Source organism: Oxyura jamaicensis, chromosome 18 (genome assembly GCF_011077185.1).
Source record: "Oxyura jamaicensis isolate SHBP4307 breed ruddy duck chromosome 18, BPBGC_Ojam_1.0, whole genome shotgun sequence".
Classification (NCBI taxonomy): Eukaryota; Metazoa; Chordata; class Aves; order Anseriformes; family Anatidae; genus Oxyura; species Oxyura jamaicensis.
Window position 1 is genome coordinate 11,505,857 of NC_048910.1, and position 16,174 is coordinate 11,522,030.

The 16,174-nt window shown below is 66.4% G+C and overlaps 3 protein-coding genes across 6 annotated transcripts; 1 reads left to right on the forward strand and 2 right to left on the reverse strand.

Moving 5' to 3' along the window:
• Window positions 1–780: 780 nt before the first annotated feature.
• On the forward strand, window positions 781–2,789 carry C18H17orf80 (chromosome 18 C17orf80 homolog). Its single transcript, XM_035342550.1, has 3 exons — window positions 781–990; window positions 1,193–1,309; window positions 1,814–2,789. Exons 1-3 carry the CDS (start codon window positions 906–908, stop codon window positions 1,840–1,842), a joined length of 231 nt encoding a protein of 76 aa, XP_035198441.1. The 5' UTR covers window positions 781–905; the 3' UTR covers window positions 1,843–2,789.
• CPSF4L (cleavage and polyadenylation specific factor 4 like) lies at window positions 2,672–5,945 on the reverse strand. The gene is made up of 5 exons (XM_035342542.1): window positions 5,773–5,945; window positions 5,073–5,207; window positions 4,703–4,798; window positions 4,373–4,466; window positions 2,672–3,252 (listed from the first exon to the last, which is right to left on the reverse strand). The coding sequence occupies exons 1-5, from the start codon at window positions 5,870–5,872 to the stop codon at window positions 3,111–3,113; spliced, it is 567 nt and encodes a 188-aa protein (XP_035198433.1). The 5' UTR covers window positions 5,873–5,945; the 3' UTR covers window positions 2,672–3,110.
• A 2,178-nt stretch (window positions 5,946–8,123) lies between these two features.
• CDC42EP4 (CDC42 effector protein 4) lies at window positions 8,124–15,347 on the reverse strand. Of its 4 annotated transcripts, none has more exons than XM_035342533.1 (2): window positions 15,254–15,347; window positions 8,124–10,016 (listed from the first exon to the last, which is right to left on the reverse strand). In XM_035342533.1, the coding sequence occupies exon 2, from the start codon at window positions 9,904–9,906 to the stop codon at window positions 9,001–9,003; it is 906 nt and encodes a 301-aa protein (XP_035198424.1). In that variant the 5' UTR covers window positions 9,907–10,016; window positions 15,254–15,347; the 3' UTR covers window positions 8,124–9,000. The 4 variants fall into 4 exon arrangements, with proteins under 4 accessions (XP_035198424.1, XP_035198425.1, XP_035198427.1 ...); XM_035342534.1 differs by having other exon boundaries at window positions 8,124–10,013; window positions 15,254–15,345; XM_035342536.1 differs by having other exon boundaries at window positions 8,124–10,013; window positions 15,258–15,282.
• Window positions 15,348–16,174: the final 827 nt, after the last annotated feature.

A 16,174-nucleotide genomic window follows, 5' to 3' on the forward strand; every position in this document is an offset into this window, starting at 1 on the left:
GCACGGGTGAAGCACGCACGGTGCGCGGAGCCGGCCGCAGACCGAGCCCCGGTGAGCTCCTCCCGCAGCGGGGAACGGCGAGGACCGGGACCGGAGAGGGGCAGAGGCACGGAGCCCCCCGGTCTGCTTCGCCCTCCAACAGCCGCCATCTGCCAGCCGAGCAGCACGGCGCTCGCGGGGAAGGGACGGCCAAAACCGAGCTCACGGGCACACCGGAGCCCGGTGACCGCGAGCGGCAGACGGCTGGCGTTACCGAGCCCCTCGGGGCCGCACGGCGGGACCCCCCGCCGGCTCCACACCCGTTCTCGCCCAGCACCTCCCAGCGCCAGCCCATCTGTCCCTCCCGGGCCGCTGGCGGGAGCGCGGGGGCAGGTGCCGTGGGCTTGGAGTGGTTTCCGGAGCTGAGCCCCGGTTACCCCGCGCTGAGCCTGTTTGCAGAGAAGCCCACGCAGGGAGACCGGGGGGTGACGGCCAAGCCCCCGCAGGGCAGCTTCTCAGAAGGACACCAAGGTAATGCGAGACACCGACCGTTCTGCTGCCACGCTGCCGGGCTAAACCGTCAGGTGGGAATGGGAGAGGAAGGGGGAGGAAACGCTGAGCTGCTGGGCTTAGACCTGAAAGGGTGCCAGGAGCAACCTGTGCAACCTTCCCAGCCTGGAAAACCGGCAGTTTAAGGTGGGCTCTCGCGTGTTTGGGCTGGTGGAGCCTGCTGACTCTGTGGGAGAGAGAATCGCTCTTCTTTTCTGAGCGCTCTCAAAGCCAAGTCCCTGGGAGCCACGCTGTACAGCAGCTCAGCGCTCACCACCCGGTCCAGCAAACGTGGTCACACCCCGCGTTGGCCCCGCTTCCCTCCCCTGACTGCTCTGCCTTCTCGTTTCACAGGGCCCCTCGCAGAAAGGCGCCTGATGGATGTCAGGCTGGGGGAGCTGCCCGCGTGGCTGGCCACCCGTGACTTCTCTCCCCGGGGGCTGCTTGGAGGCGTGCAGAAAGGTGAGGCTAAGTTCCCGGCTCTTGGGGCAGAGTTGTCCCACTTACCTGGTTTATCTGCTACCATGCTGCTGCAGCCTGGCCCAGGGGGGCAGTCTATAAAGAAATAATCGATCCAACCATCGGGTTTTGGGAAGGTTTATGGAAACCAGTGAAATTTATGTGACCGGTACCTGGTTTGACCCTTGCATTTTTATTCCAACAGCATGGAACAGTTACTGCAACAAATACATCAACGTGAAAAAGGGCGGAGCAGCTGGGGTCTCCATGCTCCTGGCTGGGTACTGCATCCTCAGCTACGGCTGGAGCTATCAGCACATCAGTAAGAGCTCCTTCTCGATGTCTTATTTCACCAATTCCCCCTTTTGCAGCAGGTGCTAAGTCTGTTTGCTCCTCGTGTGGTTTCAAGCTCTGAAGTCATTTAAATACTCCACAGTTAAAAGTAATACCAGAGCTCAGGGAACAGCATTCTGAATGGGCTTAGGTAGGCAGAGGAACGTGGTTAATGAAGGTGGTGGTAACAGTTACTGATCTACAGCTTCCCCCTGGAGAGAGCCAGAAACAGTCGGGAGCACTCCTTAAACCTGCACAGAGCAGAGGGAGATGTTGCAGCACCGGACACAACCCCTTCCCTGGATTTACTCCGAAATGCCACGAGGGATTTACGTGGTGGTTGGGTGGTTTCCCCACCAGGGCTTGCTCCCATAAACAGAGACAGCTGTAGTCAGACTCCTGCTCATCCCTGCTGGGCAAAGTACCGCGTCACACTGAGCAGAGCAGCGTGCTAACAGTTTTTTTCTCTTCCCTTCCCCCTCTGTTTTGCTAGAGTGCAATCGCTGGCGTAAGTACCACTGAAGAAGCTGGAACAGCAACCAGGGAACAATCACAACTATTTGACGGAGTCAGCACAAGCTCTCTGGACCGCCGTCCCAGCAGGGGCTGAACCCAGCAGGGGCCCCCTTCCTGGCAGAGGCAGCTCGTCACTCCTTGCTGCTTTTCAGCTACCCCCGGCAGGCAGAGGGGCGATGCTGACAGCCCCCAGTCACTGCTCTGCGGGTCAGGCAGTGCTCAGTACTGAAAGACAAAGCATGAGGGCAGCTCCTCAGAGGTGTGTGCAGGAGAGCTCCTGTAGTTTGCAGCTGCTTGGGTCTCTTGCTGGATAGGTCAGGGACAGGACGGTTCCCTGACGTAGGCTGTTAGCATAGATCGATCTACACGTTACAGTGAATTAGCAATAAATTATAGGATTGATTGTGGCAGAGAGGGATAATCATTCCCTTAAGTTAGCAGAGCTGTGCCCAGCCCTGCCCAGCTTTTACTCACCCCTCTCCACAACAAGATTGTTTGCTTTGCTACCACCCCCAGGGGAAGGGGGGGTCCCTGCAGAGCTGCTCCACAAAGGGGCCCCAGCTCCACCAGCAGCACAGCACCCCTGGGACTGCCCGGACACCAAAACAGCCACAGGAAGGAGCTCTGTGGAGGCTTTAAAGCAGCAGCACTGAGAACACAGTGCCCTATTTCTGGAGGAAGAAAATCCATTGGATTAGCTGTTGTGCCCAAAGGGCAAACTGACATCAGACAAACGAGGACAGTTATGAGAGTGCTAGTTGTAGCCTGCCATCACCGAACATGCCTGGAAAAGCAGCATTGGTCATGTTACAGGCATGAAGGGTAAAAAAAAAAGGCAACAAAAAGATGAACTCTTTATTCCAAGTGAGGTGCAGAAGTATTGTGTCAGAGGTGTTTCACCAAGAACTCCCCTTACCAGCAATAAAAGCCTGGGTGCATTTTCCTTTGCTGCTGAGCCCCCCGTGTTTCCCACATTGTGTTTCTCACCCCCCCCTTCACAGGGGAGCAGCACACCCACACCGTCCTCTGCCCAGGACTCCGGCACAAGCTGTTCCCACACCCCTCAAACCTGTGGGCTTTGAATTTCCTCGTGCCCCCTCCCCGCTGCCCCCATCCAAACGCAGCTGCACAGGAGGGAGCAGGCGGTGACCACCGGTGGGACGGTGAAGGGTGCAATTCCAGCTGCATTAAGGACGCTGTGATCCCTCCTTGTGCAGAGCTGTGAGAGCGAGTGCCGAGCAAAACCAACTGGCTTTTCTAGTCCAGCAGCTGTCCTACTGGGAGTCTCTCTGGCTCCATCGTGCTGTCCTGTGGCCTCCTTCCCCTCTCCTCGCAGGAGCACTCAAGTCATTTTCCCAGCAGGATTTCCAGCTGATTCTTCCTACACTTGCTGGCGTAGTGACCTTTCTGTCCACACTGGGGAGGGAACAAAGAGAGACAGCCATCAAGTTGGTGCTAGACCATCTCTGGGCTGTTTTACCACGTGCTTTTGTCCGAGCATTTCCAAGGGAGTGGGTTAATGGAGCCTCAGCTGGCGCAGCTCTTGCCTACAAGAAGCAGCCCAAGACCTCTCCCTGTAACAACCCCCTGCCCCAGAGAGATGGGGGGTCACTGCTCTCCAGGGCTGCTCTGCTGCGTGCCAAGCACTTGAAGTTTCTTCTCCCCAGCATCACTTGGGGTGTGATTATTCCAGCCCTCCTTCCCGGCCAGGGATCCCCTGTGTGAGGACAGCCTCACAGGCCAAAAAGCCCAGCCCAAAAAGAGAGCGCATCCCGATTCAGAGAGCCATTTTCAGAGCCCCCACGGTGCTTCACCTTCCCACAGAGGTGGGATCACCACACCCAGGGCTCCCAGCCCCCAAACCACCCACCTTGAAGCAGGTGCCTGGTTCTAGCAGCCCCTGCAGGCTGGGGGGGACGCTGCTGGTGTCCCTGCGCTGCGCGGTGCCAGCGGCCAGCAGCGGGGGTCCCGCAGGTGGCCTGTCCTCAGGGCTGCTCTCTCCGCTGGCAGTGGGTGCCAGCCACGCCAGCTCCCGAGGACACTCGGCTCCCTGGGGGGACACGAGGCAGTCACACACCTCAGTCCCCTGGCTCCTACAAGAGCGCTGAAGCGGGGACACAGACGAGAGGGCTTCAGCTCGAGGGGGGTCCGCACGGCACCCTCCCTGCGTCACCTTGGCTGGATCTGCGCTGCGAGTCGTCGGCCCGGCCTTGAGGCTGGAGGGGAACACAAGGACAGGCCGTTACCCCCAGGACATGGCAAGAGGCACCCCCTGCACCCCCCCAATGCCTCCCAGTGCTGTCCCAGGGGCCTAGACCACAGTGTGCAGGTGTCCCCACAGGGACTGGGGCCGTCCCCTGCCGTCACCAGCTCAGGCTGGCAGTGAGGAGAGACCAGAGGGGTTCATTTAATTTGGACGAAGCCTCAGTGCACCCTCGTCCTTGATCCAGACACCACGAGGGCCACAGCCTCGGGCAGGGAACCGTCCCCTAGCCGTCCACAGGCCAAGCTCCCCTCCGTCCCCCGCCGTACGTACTGCATGAATTTGCATTTGGGTCCTTCTGGGCAGAAGCCGACGAGGTAGTTGGCACACATCACCCTCCGCGTGTGTTTGTACTTGCACGAGGGTCCTGCCACACACGGGAGAGCTTCCCATCAGCGGGGACATGGTGCTGCACCCAAACCCCTGCCGGGCACCCGCTGCCACCCCCCAGCCCACCCACCCACCCCAGTTCACCCAGCTCTGGCTCCATCCCCTCGGGGGAGGCAGGGCCAGCAGCGGGGTGCGGGCTCCCACCCCCCAGCGGTGGGGAACACGGGCAGCCCCCGTTAACCCCGGTGCGTGTCCCATTTTTCGGGCCCTCACCATGCCTGCAGAAGCCTCGGTCGTACCAGGGGCAGGCCCCGCTGTCTGCCGTGGCGTGGGTGTGCAGGAAGGGACAGTCCTTGTTGCTGCACTCGCCTGGGGGAGTAAAGGGGGGGAGAAGATGGGACGAGGCTCCCCCAAGCCAAACGCAAGGAAAAATATCACAAAAAGACCACAGGGTGGGACAAACCCAGCTGCTGTGGGGCACAAAGGATTGGCCTGGGGGCTTGTGTCCCCAGGCGAGTGGCAGTGGCGCTTCTCCCCACAGACAGGAGGTGGCATCAGGCGACAGCGCCAGGCCTGAAGGACACAGGGTGGGCTGCGGGGGGGGGGGGGAAAACAACCCCAGGACCCCCAGTCGGGCACTTACCGAGCTTGGCGTGGGAGTAGCACTCGGGCATCTTGGTCACGTCGTAGCCGTGCAGGAAGCCGCAGCCGTCGCCCTTCTTGCACAGCCCGCGCACCCAGTGCTTGCACACCACTGCCCGCTCCGTGCCCGTGTGCCGGGACGGGCATTGCGTGCCTGCGGCCCCCCGACACCCACCGGGGGGTCACTGACGGGCCGGGCACGGGGCACCCGGACCCTCCCCAGCCCTCCCCTGGGTGCAGCGGGGGCGGCAGCGCTGCTCCGAAGGGTTTTGGTGGTGGGCTCTGGGCAGAGTTAGGCCTTCGTGCCCCCAGCTGCCCGCCTTGGGGGGGTATAGGGCCATGGAGAAGGCTGCTGGGGAGGTGACAGAGAAGAAGGGGGGGCACCGTCTCCCTGATGTCCCCAAAATCTCGCAAATTGGCACCGGTCCCGTCCCCAGCACTCAGCCCTGGTGCACAGCCCCCAGGTGAAGAGCTCGCAGACGGCTTTGCAGGGAAAGGGGAGCAAGGAGAGCCTCACCCACAGACCCCAGCAACGGGACCCCCATGATATTGGGGGGCAGTGCTTGGAGCCACCCGAGGGGGACCCAGGCACTGCGGTGGGTGCAGCAGAGCAGGGAGCTCCAGCTGGGGCTCTCCTTACCCCTCCTGCACCCCTGCTGCCCCCCAAGGCTGCCCCAGGACCCTGTCCCCCGACTTTCTGGACATACCCGGGAGGGGCAGGAGCTGGGCTCCTCTCTGCTGCTCCACATCAGCCTCCAAGTGGAACCTGAGCCTCTCCACGCCTGCCACCAGCTCCTGCATGGCTCCAGCCAGAGGCACCTCAAGGCCTCCCGAAGGAGCACAGTCACAGCACCCAACCTGGGCCCCAGCAGCACCCAGAAACCTCCTGCTTCCTCCTCCTCCTTCCTCCTCCTCCTCCCAAAGCAGAGCAAACCCAGCCTGAGCAGGAGCCCTCGCCCTGCATTTAGAGGGAGAAGCCGCCTGCATCTGATCTCAATTTGCAGCTGGGATTGCCTGGTGCCGCAGCCCAGCTGCGGGGAGCTCAGCACCAGCCACTTGCAGCCCGTCACTGCCTCTCGGTGCTGACATTTGCTTCTTCTCCACCCGGATCTGCACCGAGAGCAGCTGGCCGGCGGCCCCCGACCCTCAGCGGGCTCTGCTGGGGCCGGCCAAGGGGTGAACCCCTCATCCCAGGGGGCTAACCCCTCACCCTGGGCTTTCTGCTCAGCAAGGAGCCGAAACCGAGGATTTTGGTTGCTCCCCGAGTGCTCTGAGCGTTGCTGGTGATGCAGAGCGGCACCGGCCCCAGTCCCTCTTTGCAGTGCCATCAGGACAGAGCCATGTCCCCAAGCTCCCAGTGGGGACACCCAGCTCACACCTCGCACCCCCATGAGAACCCCTTCAGCCCCCCCGGGGGCTTGCAGGCTGGCCAGGCTGCAGCAGCACGCGTGGGACACAGCCCCGGTGCTGGGCCACACACCGGGGGCACCCCGAGCAGCCCCCCCCCGGTGCCAGGCATCACCCCTCACCCCGGCCCTCCTCCATCACACGTCCCCATCATGCGCCCGGAGCGACAGGGCCTGACACATCGGGGACGGAGACCTGCTCCCATTCTGTCACCAGCGATAAACGCACTGGACCAGTGCCTCCCCGCCTGCCGAGCGCTGCCGGCGGGGCCGTGGCCTCGCACCGTGCACCCCCAGCACCCCCCGGTTGTGCTGGCCGCATTCCCCCCGGCCAAGGCTTGCTGGCACGGCCGTGGTGCTGGGGTTACTCCCCGCTAGCCCTAAGCCCCCCGGTGCTGGCCCCACACCGGTGCTGCCGCCCCGTCCCGGTGAGCGGGGCCGCGTCCCGCGGCGCTGTGCCCGTTTTCTGCCCCGTCGGCTCGTGGCAGCGCGGTGCTGCCGAGCGGGAGGCTGGAGCCGACAGGCGTCACGGCGATGGTGATGGCTGCGTGATGGCAGCACGGCCGCCCTCGCGGCTCCCCCTCTGCACAGCGCCCTGCGGGAAGGGGCACAGACCCCACAGACCTTCCTGCTCGCTGCTTCACGTCGGAGCATCGGCAAGGGACGGCAGGAGTCGGCTTCCCCCTGACCTCCCAGCGGGCAGGGACCAGCACCCATCGGCTCGGGAGGGATGCTCAGGGCAGGGTGCAGCGACCCCAGCACCACGGAGCAGGATGGGGGCGGCACAAAGGCATGGGGAACGGGGCAGAGGCACCCCGGTGAGCTCAGAGCGGCCGCTGGCCGGGCAGCCAGCTGCAGCTGCTGTTGTTCTCCCCAGCCCGGACAATAGCCCAATGTCCCACGCCGCGGAGCATTGTTATCGGCGCTGGCTCACCCACAGGACCCCTTTGTGTCCCCACTGCAGCGCAGCGCCCGCTGCCACCAGCAGCGCCCGCCTGTCCCCGCAGGGTGATCCCTTGGGCAGGTCCCGGGGAGCCCAAGTGCTCTGGGGCTGCTGTCCCCATCCGTGCCAGTGGCACAGGGCAGGGAAAGCAGCCCCGGTGCTGGCAGAGCCCTGCTCACCCACAGAAATCCTGCTGTGGGATGGGGACCCCCCCCCCCCCCCCCGAGCTGGATTCAGCCCCTCCATCCACCCACACAGGGGCTGGCAGCGGCGACTCCGCGGGGCTCGGAGCAGGGCACCGAGGACACCTGCAGCCCGCAGGAGCAGGACAGTTTCCCCACCATCACTTTTCCTCCCTCCCTGGCTCGAATCGGGCAGGCTGCGGGAGGAGAGAGGCAGCTTGGCACTGCCGCCCCTTGGCAGGAGCCGGCCTGGCCGGAGGGGCACAGCCCAGAGCCAGATCCGGCCGGCAGGAGCTTGCCGCTTCCCCCGCTGCGATGGGCAGATAAAGCACGGCCACGGGCACCGAGAGGAGGCCGGGCTGGCACAGCTCCCGTGTGGCCGGGGCTGCAGCAAGGACGGAGGAGGCAGGACAGGGTCTGGGGGTGGCAGCAGGATGGAGAAACCCCATCCCCGCACCAAACCTTGTGCGGAACGCAACCCCACCACCACACCACCCCCCTCCAGGGACTCAGGCCACTGCTGTCACTACAATTTCCTTTTATTCTCCGCATTTTTTACATACACGGTATAAAACCCTCCTCTTCCACCCGCCTGCCACCAGCCAGACCGGCCCCGGGGCTGTGGCCACCCGCATGAGGGCTCAGCCCGGCCCGGGGGGGTCCTGGGCACCCCTCCCATGGGGACAGGCACTGGTGTCCCCAGCACAACCGGGAGCGTGGAGGGTGGCTGGCCACGGAAACGCTGGGATGGATCCCTCCATCAGAAGGGTGGGGAGCAAGTCCCCACCGCAGCACGAGGCCGGAGGCTCTCGGACTGCACGAAGTCCCAAAGAAAGCCAGGAGCCGGAGCTGCCTGCGGTCCTGCAGCCCTCCGCATGGTGCCGAGCTCCGAGCTCCAGAGCCAAGTCCTTCCTCCTAGGAAATTTCCCCTCCGTTAAAAAAAAACAAAAGCAGGAGTAAAGAAAGTTAGGTACAAATCAGAGAGCAGTAAAAACTGTACGGCAGAAAAAAATAATACATATATTACTAGAGGGGCTACAGCTTCGAAGCCTCATCTTGTTTGATCCTATTGCTTTACATAGGCGGGGGGGGGAACGCGCTAGCATCCGAAGTCCAATGGAAAGAACCAAGATCGAGTCTGCTTCCCTCTCCCGGGCCGTGCTGGAGGTTTCCTGGGGGCGGAGAGCCAGCGGGGAGCCCCGGGAGCGAGCGCTGTCCTGCTGCCGCACGTCCACCCCGGGACAGGCACCGGGACGGGCACCGGCCCGCCGGGAGGGGAGAGGGAAGGGGCGAGGAGTTAAGTCTTCCCCGGTGCCGTCGATTCCAGCATCGGGTTCTCCGTCCCCGTGTCCAAGCAACCGCAAATGAGAACCAGACCCCTTGGCTCGGCCGCCCGCCTTATACCCTGATCTCGTCGTCGTCGTCGTCAGCGAACGAGAACTCCTTGTCGGGGCGCTTCGGGGGGCCCCGCTGGCTCTGTGCCCCCGGGAGGGGGCTGCGCTCCTCCGGCCCTGAGGCACAGCTGGACGCCGAACTGCTGTCCCTGGGGCCGCGGCCACCGGCGCTGCGGGACGGGCTCTGGCTCTGCGAGGCCACCGGGGAGCCGGGCAGGGCAGCTCCCACCTCCTCCGCCTCGGGGTCTTCGTCCTGCTCCCACTGCTCCTTATCCATGATGCTCAGGACGTCCCCGAGCATGGAGGGCCCCAGGTCGATGTGGAAGGACATGATGGACTCGGCGTGCTTCATGCCCGCCCCGCTCTTGGCCACCACGACGGGCAGCTCCGTGATGTCCCCGAAGTCGCGCTCGTCCAAGCTGGGGCTCAGAGGCCCGGCGGCCGCCCCGTTGAGGCGCTGCTGCTCTTCGGGGCTCATCTCCTCCGGCAGCTTCTTGACGGGGCTGGAGGAGAGGCTCTTGGGCAGCTGCCCCGCGCTCCTGTCCACCTCCTTCTCGTTGAGCTGGGGCAGGGACACGGCGTTCTTCACGAAGAGCGCCGAGTCCCGCAGAGAGCCCAGCATGTCCCGCCGGTCACCCCGCGTCACCGACTGCGAGCGCTTGCTGCTGCGGAAGCGGCGGGACAGGAGGCTGGGTTTGGAGGCTCCCGGCTCCTCGCCCGCCTCCGGCCCCGGCTCCCCGGCCTTGCTGGTGAGGAAGGAGGTGTCCCCGAAGGCGTCCCCGGCCCGACCCACGTGCATGGTGTGCCGAAAGTCCCCCAGCGGCGCGCTGATCATCTCGGCCGTCAGGTCGGCCCGCGAGCGCCGCTTGGAGTGGGCCGAGTTGGAGACGAGCTGCTTGAGGATGGGCATGGTCCCGGTGGGGTGGCCGAGGGGATGTCACGCGTCCTGCGGGCCCGGCCGGTGCTCACGTCTGCTGCTCCGTGTCTGGGCTCCCAGCCGGCGTCACGGACGGGTCACTGCTAGGGGACGAGAGGGACGCGGTCAGGCTTCGAGGACACCGATGGGCACAGACCTACTGCCACCAGCCCTCACCCTGCCAGGCTGCAAAACACAACCCCGTGCCTGCAAACGGCTCTGGTTCCCTGGGGAGAAGCATCTGATGCTCCACACAGGGCTGTGCCACATGAGGGACAGGTCCCCAGACCCCCCATGAGCGCCCCACATCCCGCTCTGTCCCCACAGCGGAGCGGTGCCAGTCCCCAACCACACAGCAGTCACAGAAGGGGGCTGCAGGAGAAAGACCCAGGCAGGACGGTCCCAGAGCCACATGAGCACGACGCTGCAGCCCCACAGCGTCCCCTCGCCCTGTCCCACGGTGACCCACGAGGGGGGACACCCGGTGCTGCAGCCTCACTCGCGCCCAGGCCTCCCTTCCCCTCCCGGGCTGAACAAAAGCGCTTTGTGGCTGCTTTGGAGACAGAGCTGGGACAGCAAACACGGCACGGCCACGGGGATCTGCCAGGGCTCTGCATCGCAGCAGGGACGGGGACAGCAGCGCCACATCCCGCCCTGCAACCCCCCACAGCCCTCCTACTCTCCCCGCTCCCCCAAAAAAGACCCTCACAGCAGCCGGATCCGCACGCCGAGCGATCCCGCTGCGCCTCGGGGGCAGACACAAAGAGGGGCACCGAGGGCACCCGCTGCCCCCTCCCCGCGCAGCCCCAGCCCCCCGGAGAGGGGCACGGCAGCGCTCGAGCCTCTGGGAGCCGCACGCCGAGAAGATGCCTGGGATTTTTTTTTTTTTAATTGAAAGAAAGCAGGGAGGAGCGGCCGCCAGGAGGAATTGGAAACAGACGGCAGGAAGTGTGCGAGGAGGGCGTAGAGCCCCCGGGAGGCACCGCCGGGCCAGCGGCGTGCCGAGGGGAGCAGCGCGGGGAGCGGGGATGGCTCCCGCATCCTCACGCACCTGGCAGCACGGGGACATGGGGACATGGGGACACAGCCTTGGTGCTGCCCCCGAGCACCCCAAAGCCCCCCACGCCGCTCCTTGCTGCCCCCCGGCGCTGAGCCCACGCGTGCCAGGTTCCTGTCCCCACCCTCTCTGAGCTGTCCCATGCGCGGCCACCTCATCGTCACTGCTGTGACTCAGGGGTGACAATTCACAGCGGAGATGACCAAGGGCCTCTCCGTTCCTCTTTCCCACAGCCCGGCAGCAGGACGGCCACCTCCGTCCCCCGTGCCGCCAGCCGCCCCATCCAGCCCAGCCCCTGTGGCCCCGCAGGAGGGGACAAGGACGGCGACCACGTCACCGCATCCCGGCTTCATCCCGGCTTCCCGTGGCGCCAGGCAGCCCCAGGTGGTCCGGGGAGGGGCCGCCCGGGAGGAAGAGCTCGGGGAGGAAGAGCTCGCAGCCTCCTGCTTCCTCCCCTCGGGCACCGCCGGCGACACCACGGCCCCGTGACGCTCACAGGGAAGGGGACAGCGCCTGGAAGCGTGGTCCCTGCACAACCCAGCTACGTACCCGCTCAGCCAGACGCCCCCCCAGCACGTCCCAGAGCTGCCCGGTTTTCCCCTGCCACGCAGCCAAAGCCGGTCCCGTGTGGGCAGGACGGACTCTGACCCCACGCGGGTGCAAAGTCCCAGCGCCCAGCCCCTTTCTCGCCCAGCCCCACGACGCCCGGCACGCTCCACGGCGGCTCCCGGGACTGCGATGGCCCGGGGGGAGGGCTTGAAGGGGACACCCCCGGAGCAAGGCAGGGTGCAAGCAGGGCGCAGCAGCCGCTCTGCCGCATCCCATCGCCTTCTCATGCGGTGCAGCCACCTCAAATCAAGCGCTGGCGGGCTCCTTCCTTCCCTCCCCACATTTGTATGCGGAGGCAGCTCGCTGCAGCCCCCCGCTCAGATGCGGGCCGAACGCATGTGCGTGGCACAGACGTTTTCCCTCGGCAAGGTCTCCTTTCAGGCCAGCATTCCTGCAGCCTTCGGTTTTACATAAAACAAACACTCCCGGCAAGCTCCCCGGCTGGGCCAGGCAACCGTGCTGCTGATTTAGGCCATCTGGGGACTGTCCCTCCCTTGTATTTAGATTTCGGGGCCAAGTTCAGCATTTGCGAGATACTTTGCAAGCCTCGGTGAAGGGGCCACCGGGAGGTTCGAGTGTTACCGGCGCGGCCTCCCCGGCCAGAAGCTCTCCGTCACCGTCAGCCTCCCAACAAGCTGCGTCCCCCCTCGAGGCTCCTGCCCACGAACCCTTCTCGTGGTGGCCGAGGTCTCCCTCGGCGCTTCGCTCCCAACCTCTCCAAAAGGCGACGGGGGAGCAGACGCCTCCGCCGGCCCCGTGCTGCCCGGGGGGAGCGGGACACAGAGCCCTTTTCTCCTGCTCCCGGCTCGGAGCGGATCCTGTGACATCCACGTTGCAGACGCTTTCACAAAGGAAAGCGGAGCAGCTTCGCCCGGCTACCTTGGGGGAAGGCTGCTGCACAACCCGAGAGGCTGCGCCGCGGGGCGGGCAGCGCTGCCCACTTCTGGCCCTGAGTCCTAGCAGGGTTTTGGGGAAGGGGATAGGACGGGACCTGCAAGTTTGAAGGGAAAAGGGATAAATAAAGCCAAGCGGCAGGTCGCGCCCTGCTTCATCCCTGCCTTCTCACCCTTTTGGGACCATGAGCTCCAAAGGGCGAGAGCCTCAGGTCCCCGATTTCCCCTACAAACGGGCAGCTTCCAGCAGCACCCCCGCCCCATCTCACCCCACTCGGCATCAGTCACCTCCTGGGGACTGTAGGGGGCAAGAAAGGGGACGGTGCGCGGGCATACGCAGGGGAAACGCCGCTGCAGCCCTGTTCCCACGCAGCCTGCCTCCGGCTCAGCCCGCTCACGAGCTGGGAGAGCCCTCCCGGCCGGCCCGGCCGGCTCCAAACAAGCCCCGGCTGCGCCGACGCCACGGGCAGCACCCTGCAGCCCAGAGATCAGAGGATGCTCCCCGGCCTGCCGCGAGCTGGGGCAGCCCCAGACCGGTCCTGGCCCCCCGCGCAGCCCCGGGGCAGGGAGGAAACGCTCAGCCCAGCTCCCCGGGGACTCCGGCCCCCCGCCCCAGGCAGCCGTCTTGCGCAGCCCTTTGATGTCGCTGCCTGGCAGGCGGCTGCCAGAGACGCTTCGCAGCTCACGCCCTGCCACCTCCGGTCCCGGGAGGGGACCAGCCCGCTGTCACACCCTGGCGTCGGGCTCCCCGGCGAGCCTCGCCAGGGCCTGGGGGCAGACGGTCCTGCTGGCGTGGGACGAGGAGGCGCCCGGTGACTGCTTCTGCTCCGGCACGGGTGACGGGTCTGGTCCTGTCCGCTGGCACCGCCGTGGGACGCACGGAGGAGCCCCCAGTGCCACTGGAAGCGGAAAGGCGGCCGGCAGCAAGAGTCAGAGCCCGGGCCAGCTCGCCGGGCTGGGAGGAGAAGCTCAGCTCTGGCCGGAGCTATCAGCACGCAGATCAGAGCTGACCCGGGGAAGGCGCTGCCCCAGCGCCGGCACGGCAGTGCCAAAAGCGGAGCGGCGATTCCCCCAGGGAGCGCTGACGACTGAGAGCTATCCAGAGTTCAGCGAGTAATTATTGGCAGGACAGGCCAGAACACGCAGAGGACCGTAAATCCTCCTGCCGTGGGGCCGCGAACCGGCCTGCGGCTGCGGAGGGCACGGAGGGGACGTTTTCGGGGGGAGAGGTTATCTCCTCGCTGGCCTCGCTCCGTCTCGCAGCAGGGGCTGGCGGGCTCCGACAGGATACTGGGGCTGAGCAGACCTCCCGGCCTCCTCCAGGCTCCGAATTCCTGCGGTTTCGCTGGGCTGGACGGGAAGTAAACAGGCAGGGCTTCCCACGGCTCGCCCCGGCACCCTACCTGCTGGCAGGCACCCCGCAGCCGGCCAGCTCGGGGCCCCACGGCTGCTGCCTGCGCTCAAACAAAAACCCAGGGAACAAAGGGAGAGACGGCCGCGGTCAGCACAACGCTGCCGGCACCCGGGCTGCTCGGCGCTGCCACAGGGGTGCCCCGCCACCGTCGCCTCGTGCCGTGGCACAGAGGTGACAGCTGCCCCGTGCTCTAGGGGTTAGGGCCAGCCTCGTGCTCCCCACCCAGCAGCACCCAACCTGGCTGAACTCGTGCTCAGCCTCAGCTGGCTTCGCTCCACGGTCTCCGAGGGAGCAGCGGCCAAAACAGAGCTGTTTACCGTGCGTCCCGCTGGGGAGCGAGCCCTGGCTCAGGGTGCAGAGACCCACGCTCTGCTCGCTCCCCGGTGGCTAGTGATGCTGCCCCCCCTTTAACAGCCTCCCCGATCTATAGGGTTCGGCGCTCGGAAACATCCGTAGGGCGCGCTGTGACGGCCGGGGTCACGCCAGGGCAGCGCAGGCTGCGCCCAGCTCCTGCCATGCGGCTCCGCCAACCTGCCCAGCTCCGGTGGCACCAGTGCCACGCCGCAGCGGGCTCACGAGGTGCCCGCAGAGCCCCGAGGTGCCCGCACGTGTTCCCCGGGGATGCGGAGCATGATCGAGGCCAGGCCGGGAAGCCGTGCCCCCGTGCCAGGAAGAGGAGCGGGACGGGGATTTTGGGTGGCTCTGACTCAGCACCCGCCTTCACCCGGTCCTGGCGAGCCCGGGGGTGCTGCTGGAGCTGCTCCAGCTCGGGGAGGACCGACCCAACCGGGACGAGCCGCGGGGATGTGCTCAGGACCCCGACCCCCTGGCACCCCGAACCCGGCACCGCGCACCCCGGGGCCGGAGCCGCGCACCCCGGGCGGGGCGAACCGGTGCCCCGGGCTGGGCAAACACGGCCCGGAGGCGCCGCATCCTGTTAACTCCTTCGGCAGCGCCGGTCCCGGCCCGGTGCCGGACCTGGGCTAGGGGCGGCTCCGAGGACCCCACCCACGGCGGCCCCGCGCCCCTCGGCTCCGCGCCCCCCTCGGCGGGCCGATATCTGCACCGGGAACCGGGGGCAGCGGGGAGCTGCCGGCGCCGCGCCCCCCTCATCCCCAGCCGCTCACGGCGCCCCATGAGCGCCGCGCCGCCCCCCCCCCGAACCCCCTCCCCAAACCGGGGCCGGCCCCGGGAGCGCCCCAACTGCCCCAGCCCAAGCCCGGAACGGTCCCGCCCGGTGCCAGCCCCGGTCCCGCCGCGCCTCGTCCCCACCCCGGACAATAGCCAGGGCCCGGCGAGCTCCTCCCGGGCCGTGCCGTGCCAAACCGTGCCGAGCCGTGCCGGGGAGGGATCCAGCCCCCCCCTTACCTGAGCGGTGGCGCCCCGCTCCCAGCCCATGGCCGTGCCGTGCCCGCCCGGTGCCGTTCCCGGCCGTGCCGAGCCGAGCCGCGCCGGAGCCAAACCGCCCCCCCGCCACTACCGCCGCCACGGGCATGATGTCATCGCCCCGCCCGGGCCAATAGGGCGGCGCCACGTCATGGGGCAGGTCTCCCCCCCCCCCCATTCAAACCCGAGGGGGCCGGGGGGGGGCAGCCCTGGGGCCGGGCGCGCCCTATTTTGGGGGGGCTGGGGGAGGAATAATGGGGGTCCCCGGCTGCGCTCCCCACGGTGGGGACCCAGGGGTGCGCGGGGACCCAGGGCGCTTCCCCCCGGGGGGGACCGAAGGGTCGGCGCCCCCAGACCGGGCTGTGGGTGGGGGCTGCTTGCACCCCCCCCGCGGAGGGACTGGGGTTGAGGAGCTCGTGTGAGTGACCCTAATTAATAAAGGGAATTAATTAAGTCGGACTGAGCGGCCAAGGGGCTCAGTGTTGGGGAGCAGCCGTGCCCCCCACCCCCCTCCTGCCCCCCGCTGCCCCCAGTTCCCCCAGTTCCCCCTGTCCCTGGATGCCCCAGTCCCCCCCCCGGTGGTCCCAGGCCTGGTGCAGGGGGGCTGTGGGACCCTCAGGCTGCGTTGGGGGGGGGGTGCGAGGGGTGGGGGCACCCTGGCGAGCCGAGAGCAGGGGCTGGGGGTTGCACGGCCCCCGTGGGAGGCTGAGGTGAGAGCTTTGTGGGAGAGAAGGGGCGGGAGGCACGAGATCATCCCGCATCTGCCTAATGCAGCGTTTCTCGCATATTCCAAAGCGTCTGGCGCCTCTGGGCTGCTGTGTAAAGGGGTGGCCTTGGCTCCAGGTGCCCGACGTGCCCGGGGGGGGGGCTCGGGTGCTGGGACACCAGGGTGCCAGGGCACAG